The sequence below is a fragment of the Trachemys scripta genome, chromosome 12 (genome assembly GCF_013100865.1).
Source record: "Trachemys scripta elegans isolate TJP31775 chromosome 12, CAS_Tse_1.0, whole genome shotgun sequence".
NCBI classification, from domain to species: Eukaryota; Metazoa; Chordata; order Testudines; family Emydidae; genus Trachemys; species Trachemys scripta.
The window spans coordinates 22,421,024-22,428,630 of NC_048309.1; the positions used below are offsets into that span (position 1 = coordinate 22,421,024).

At 40.9% G+C, this 7,607-nt stretch overlaps 1 protein-coding gene across 2 annotated transcripts in view; it reads right to left on the minus strand.

Moving 5' to 3' along the window:
* Positions 1 to 468: 468 nt before the first annotated feature.
* The window catches only part of DHX35 (DEAH-box helicase 35), a 45,718-nt gene continuing 38,579 nt past the window's right edge, over positions 469 to 7,607 (minus strand). The window contains exons 21-22 of one of the 2 annotated variants that reach the window (XM_034787427.1): positions 7,195 to 7,306; positions 469 to 1,822 (exon numbers count right to left, since the gene is read on the minus strand). In XM_034787427.1, coding sequence (XP_034643318.1) covers positions 1,778 to 1,822; positions 7,195 to 7,306 — 157 coding nt within the window. In that variant the 3' untranslated portion in view covers positions 469 to 1,777. Of the gene's footprint in view, positions 1,823 to 7,167; positions 7,307 to 7,607 lie in introns of both variants that reach the window. The other variant, XM_034787426.1, reaches the window with a different exon arrangement.

Genomic DNA, 7,607 nt, shown 5'->3' on the forward strand with positions numbered 1-7,607 from the left:
TAGCTGGATGTGTGGGAAGGGATATGTTCTCAAGCCTTCTTGATTCAATTATTTTATTTCTCTAGAGAATGTTTCCAGAGGACAGAGCAATATGGAAAGTTTACAAGTCTTTGTATTCAGCTCTCGCTCTCTGCCCCTTTAAGAGGAAAAAACTACATTGGATCTTTTTATTTAGTGCTTTTGGTGTTCTTCCCACGGTACAGTACACAGAGACAGTCCCTGCCCCAAAGAGCTTACAATCTAAGAGAAAAATACAGAGAGGATGGGTTGCACTGGGAAATCCAAGAGGGGGGGAATGACAGTTTGTCATACTCTCAGTGCCACACAGTGAGGCGAACATATCTTATTTTTTGCGCTGGCGATGAGGACCTAGACACTGCACAGACCACACACTTCACACGACAGAACAAGCTTTGTGGGAGGCAGCAATGTAAATGAAGTTTTCAGAAATGATGTGCAAGGCAGCCCTATGGCAAGAAGACATTTATTCTATGTAGAAAGTTTCACTTATTTATTTACACACTTCTTAGAAATGGAAATAAAATTATAGTTAACATGTTCCAAAGAAGCACATCAACCAAACCAATGTCCTTACAAAAATAAAACTTTCAAACCACATTTCTAAAATAAATATCAAAAGGGTAAGAAAAATAAATACACATGTACCCAAGCGGCTGTGCTTAAACACAAAGGGGTAATGTTCTTTATGAAAAAGACAGCCATGGGGTCCCAGTTAAACCACTAGCTGCTGAAAATACCCCTGTCCCACTGGCATAAGAGGAGGAGAGTCCTCAACAGCAAAGAGCAGATTGTTTTAATAAAAATATATAAAGGATTATGTTCCTGATCAAGGGAAGTACAGGGCATTTTAATCTTAGCTGAATCTTGCTAAAAGCAGCATTCCTATGAGGTTTCCCTTCTGAAATCTCATGAGAGTTTGAAGTGTTAAGAGAGGCTGGCACATTTATTCTTACTCAGAAAATAAAGCTAAGCCCCATCTGTGAGTCTGCATAAATCCTGTTCCACAACAGAACATGTGCAAACATCCCACGATTGATCAAAATGTAGCCCCCTCCTAAACGGTTGAGCAACAGCAAACCCAAAGAGATTTCCCCACTGCTGAATAGTGCTTTAATTTCAAATTCAGCACTATCTACAGAACAATTGTTACAGACTGGGGAAAGCTCGACTCACAGAGAGGAGGATTCTGCTGCTTCGGGGCAACATTATACCAATTAGGCACAGTTAAACACAGTGTCAAGGTTTCCATGGCAGCCCCTTACATTTTAAGGGCCAACTCATTGTCCTCCATGTACCCACTTTCAGCAGGCAGTCTCAGGATGGTCAGCAATATTCACAGTGCTCCAAGGAATGGGAAGCAGGGCATCCTGAACCCTGGTCCTCTCTCTCAAAGGGTGCTGTGCCATGCTAAGCATTTGGTTTCTTTCCTGGAGGTTTTGAGTCTTTGTGGTCCTGTGTCCCCCCCTCCCCCCTTTATATTCTGATCATTTGTCTACCTATTAAAAAGAGCAACATATCCAGGTTACAGAGAGTGGTCAATTAGGCCAAGGAATAATATGTCCACAACGCAAGCTCTACTTAGGTTTACAATGTATTGGTCATGCATAAACCCCTACAGGATCCTGGCAGGCATTTAAACATTTAATTGATGTGGGGTCAGGTTGCTAATGAACTGACTGCTGAATGGACTGTAGCCAGCTTTGAATTAGCGGTAGGTTTTGCATCTGATGTCACAAGGCTCAACAGGCACACCAAATCAGTGGTCATCTACTTTAACTCTCTTTGCTTTCAAGGAAAGATGCTGCAAGAGAAAGAAAGAAAAAGTGCTTAGTACATATGGCACAATCTCATAAAAATCCAAGTACAGTGTATTGAATCAGTCTCCATATCTGTATCTCAGAATACTCTATAGAATCAACGTAAATCCTGTTGTTTTTGTAGGGGGGGGGGTTTTGTTTTTGGTAAAATGCATCAAATCTTAATGCTCCTCTGGAAATAAATGCAGAAACTCCAAAAGCCAAACGTTCCCTAAGGTATTTAACTGGTCCTACTGCACACATTAATACTTAAACAATTTGCAAGAGGAAGCAACTCGTCAGTGTCTACTAATGCAGATTTTTTATGCACAAAATAGTATTTACCTCTGGCTACCTGCCTGATGGTTCAATTACCAGATGTGTGCATGCAAAATGATATATTTACTAATGCTGCAGCTGCAGTTCTGTTGGCCCTTTGAATATTTCACCCTTAAAATCTAATAGGAAGGGAAAAAGTGCCATGGAGAAAGTGCACACTGAAGAGGACCCAAGAAAGGGTACAATTCCTCAAAGGTATATTCACTTTAAGGAGTGAAGCATATGTGATTACTGCCCATGCTTGTGACCAAACCAGAGGAAATGAAAAAATAAAAATAAGAACATAATTAGCTTTTTGATCAGGGATAATTTGTTTTAGATCTAGTGATTGAAGGTATCAAGGTTCCAATGTTTCTGGAACTTCTTAGTGCGCCACAGAGATTTCTCTGCTAAGCAATCTCAGTCCATGATGTCTTGACCTAAGTGGTTTCAACATGAGACAACAACTTTACAGATGTTTGGGTGATTTATTTTTGTTTGCCTGCAGTACTCAAATACCACTGCTTCTGCAAACATCCATTCATATGTTTTTATGGTGCACCAAGGGTAAAAACAGAGGTTCTGGTACCTTTAGTCCATGCAAGAGAAAGCAGCAGAGTTATTTATAAATTAACATCTGCCATTTGTGTGTCTTAAAAAGCATCTAAGACACTTCAGCAAGATAGTGCATTAGTGAGCTTTCCCAGTGCCTCTTTGAAAGACGTTCTTCCCTGTACCCTTATGGACTCTTCTATCATCACCAGTGGGGGAAATTTTTTTATTCCTTAAAATTGAGGAAAGTTTAACGTATTCGTCAAACATCCATAGCTAACTGTATGTTAATATATGCAGCCAACAAGAACTCTTTCATATGGGAGTGTCGCAGTTCATATTCACTTATCTTTGTGTGGGATCAAACTGGCTGCAAATAGCTAGTACAATCACACTTATGTGAGAATAGCATCAATGCAGAGATCACCTAAGTGGGTTTATATTAGTGTCATGCGAACTGCATGTTGCACGATTAACAGAAGAGAAGACCCCACAGGGGACTTAGGAGCACTTAATTTTTTTTTTTTTTTAAACCCTCCATGGATTTGCCCAATCTTACCTCACAAACCTCCTCTCTCTACCCCTCCCTGCTCACCTAGTGTTGTCCATCACCCTGTCCTTTCACTCGCTCCCCCCCGTGCAGCTCCTGTTTGTCTTACAGAACACAGGCAGGGCCATAGCAAGGCTTTCCCTCCCCCCAAAAAAATAACTAATTTATTTTATTCCTTGCCTATTGCTTGTAATTTCTCGCTTCCTTTGCTACTAACTCTGTATTAACTGCACACTGGGTTTTGAGAATAGGTTTATGATTACACTGTCCCACAGTGGGTGTGAGCAGCGATGTGCACCAAAGTGCTGTGCTGTAATTTCCCCGTGTGGATACTGCAGGTGCCAATTAAAAGGTTCCCAGTTTGCACTAACGTAATCCCCTTCACACAGGTCTACATTAATGCAAACTAGGAACCCCTTTTAGTTGGCGCTCGCAGTGTCCACGCGGAGAAGTTACAGCACAGCACTTTGGTGCTCACACTATTCACATTCCCATAGTCCAAATTTAAGGGAAGTGTAGACAAGCCCTCAGTGAAAGATGCTATAACAAAATTAAGTAGTTCATTTATTCTGATTTTTACCCCAAAAAAGCAAAGTGAAACTAAACCAAGGCTCTAGGCACCACAGATCAAATATAAAACAATTTTTATATTTTATACATTCAGCAAATTCACCTAAGTCTTTGCAGCAAGGGGGGAAAGGCAAGCAGAAAAACAACAAAACCTTCCCCTACTTAGGATGAAAATGATTCTTAGGACATGTGGCAAAGCTGAACAGATTTGATCTCTTTCAGACCAAACAAGAGGGTGATGGTGGTGGAATGAAGTCCTAAAGCCATCATTGAGAACACTCTGCTAGTAGTTCCCTCTCTATTAAACCAACGGAGCTTTTAGATCAAGCATTTTCAATTATCATAATGGTGGCAGTATCGCACAGGGAGAGAGATGGTCACTCCAGATAGGCAGGTCCTAAGCCATCGGTATAGTGTAAAACACCAACTCTTCCAAATTAATCATAATCCATGTAAAGATTTGAGTCACAAGGATTCCAGAGGCAGATTTGATACAGTGGGAATGTTGGCTCATTTCCTTCTAATGCCATGCTTGAGGCACATGTGTTGAACAGCAGCAACAGAAACCCAAGGCCTGCCTTGCAGTGTCATTACCACCTCAGCCAAGAGAATTATGGAATACCCAGCAGAGACTCTTCAATCTAGGAATCATTTTGGGCAAATTCTATGACCTGTGTTACACAGGAGGTCAGATTACATGATCACAATGGTTCCTTCTGGCCTTGAAATCTACGAATCACCGGAGAAGTCTATTTATAGCATGCTAAGCATCCTATATAACAGATGAATTATCCAAGTTTCACATTTTAGAAAATCTCTGAAATCACTTACATGAACATAATGCCAATGTTCTGCTCTAATCACATTGCTATGTCTTGCTAACAAACGAACTCACAAGGTCATGTAATAAGAAGAAGCTCTCATAGGCATATCAAATCTTTAAGAGGATACACTTCCCTAAAACTCCTTCAGTGTCGCCAAGAGATATGGACAATAGGGATCAGATTTTCAAGAGGTCAAGTTCACAAATATGCATGCAAAACTATGTGCAAAATTAGTGTGCACAAAAAAAAATAAAAAAAAATACACACACACACACACACACACACACACACGGCTATTTAGCTACATTTCCACATCCAATTCTCTTATTTGCATGTGCAACTGTGGAATTTGCTCAGGTAAATTAGGCACGTAATTTTCACTTGATCTTTTGAAAAATCATGTCTGAAGTTTTTATGACAGTATTGTCCTGCATTTGAGCATCACAATACCAGATCTCATTCCAATACAGACTAACACAGGTTTCCATTCTGGATCCCTTCACATCAGAAGAGGCTTGTTCCACAAGTGGAGCTGCATATTCCTATTCCATGCAGATTGCTCCTGCACAGATGGTAGTGGCTGGCTTGAATAGAGCCTCACAATAATACTGCTCTTTGTGTGCCCATTTTATGGCCACCCTGAAGAGTACCAGAATTTGGCTCTTTGCCACTGATACTCCCACATCATTGTTTTGCTGGAATGTTGCCCATCAGAAGAGCTTTATGAAGATTCACACAGAATCTCATGATGCATGTGGAATGAGGCTGTTTGGCATTGCTTTATAGTAAGTACCTCTCAAATTCCACTAAGGTTAGGACTGAGTAATTAGTCTTCCTCCCTGCATGATCATACATGTGACACTCATTTGGTCACCCCTACTGTTCAGTGTTTATGTACAGTCTGCTATTGCAGAGACTAGCTTCAGTGTCACGAGCACAGGGCTAATATTCCACTCTACATCGAGCCTGCTCTGACAGTGCCTAATGAAGGTGGGTATGTATGAGAGCAAAGTCTAAACAAGACGAGGTGATGAAGGTTGGCAGGAATAAGTGGCAGCTACTGAAGATGTACACGTATGCTCTTTGTGGATATGACTTTTAGGGGCCATACTCAATCTGTCACTGCTCCTGTGTTCCCAGATAGCAAGAACTTGTAGGGCCTTTATTCATGCAGTGTCAATCAAGAGACTGCAGCATCTCCTCTCTCTGAGAGAGACCTTGCCACAGTGATTGATACATACCCATCATTCACAAGCTACATTACAGCAACAAGCTCTGCATAGGGCTACCCTTGAAGAGGATTCAGAAGTTTTAGCTGGAACACAATGTAGCAACTTGCCTCTGAGATGCTACAAGGCTATTGTGCCAATGTCTCATGTTCTGCATTAGTTACCTGTTTGCTTTTGGATACTATTCAAGGATGTGCCATAGGTCTAGGACCCTATTACGTAAGAAGTCACCTCTTCCCCTGTTCCCCATTGAAGCAGTTATCTGCTGGATGCTCTTGCTGTTCAGAACTGGTGGCAGGGCTCTCTCTGCTGAGTGTTCCTGCCTGTGGCACTTACTCCTTTCAGGGGGCTAGGGCCAAAGTTTGGCTACTTTCAGGCCCAGAGAAAAGCTTTTGTTTTTTTAAATAGGCTTTTAGCTAGAGGGATAGCATCAACTGGAAAAAATAGACATCTGTCTGAAAATGTGGTGCCTGCTGTCATTAATGGTACCTGCCAACCTGGCTCATTTTTCTATTATTTCACTTTGTGTATTTGAGCCACTTTGTGTACAGGGAAGCTAAATAAATAAATAAATAAATAAATAAATAAAGGGATGTACTATTTAAAAGGTCACACCGAAAGAACAAGCCAGTACTCCTCATTCAAGTCCTGTGGCTCTAATCAACTTCCAACGTAACTGCTTGAAGCCTAATTTTTGCTATTTAATTGTTATGGTGCCTTGGGGCCTCAGGAATACATGTTATATAACTATACATCCAGCTACCTCAGGTCTTGAACCAATCTCTTTCATGTAAAGGTGCTAAGTACAAAAATGAACTTATATTAAGTTTATCGATAGAAGGACACTTCTTTTCATGACTCCAAATTTTAACCTCTAATGTATTTTCCTAAGTAAGAGAGCAATTATCATTTATTTGCTTGAAATAATAAAGTGTTGGGTACTGCCAAGAAAGACGTTTCAAGGCACGTGAAGACTCAGGCCATCTCAAGTTTACACTTACCTACAGCAAGTCAACAGAACTGCTGAGAAAAGTGCTATTGAACACATATCTCAGGATAGACTAGTTCTGTGCTGAATTTCCAAATGGACCTCAAATGGAGAAATGCAACTCTGAGCTAGCGTCTAGACAGGCTGTACTCCTGTATGGCAAACAGAGCTCTTGCAAGGATACTGCAAAGCAGAGTTTTATATATTAAATCCCCTTAAATGACTTACACCCCAATTCATTTCTATTCCCATCAAACAAAAGAAAAATACTGGGAAAAAAAAGCTTTAAGTACAAGAGCTGTCAATACAGCAATGATACCATTTGGTGTCTATGTCGAGTCCGTACCGTTCCTTCTTGGTAAAAGTGAGGTGCCAGTTCCAATAGCCAAGTGGATTCAATAGCAGTCACATCTCTCATGAAGTACCTGGAGGTCTGTATGACTTCATTGTAGACTACCCTGAAAACACAGAGAGAAAAAAACAACCCATGTTATATAGCAGAGAGGGACTTGTCTCTGACTGTCTGAACATTCCACACTATAGAGATTACAGAGTTATTTCACGTATAAGATGCTATTGGGTAGTCTCTGCTTTGCAGGAGGAGAGTCAATTATAAAATACCCTCCGACCCACACCCACCAAGGTGCTCAGAGTATTGTATAGCAGGGCGATAAAAAGATTTTTAAAACTCCAGTAAAAAAATATATCTCCACAAAACCATCAGGAAGAACAGACCGGGGGGGGGGGGGGGGGGGGGGG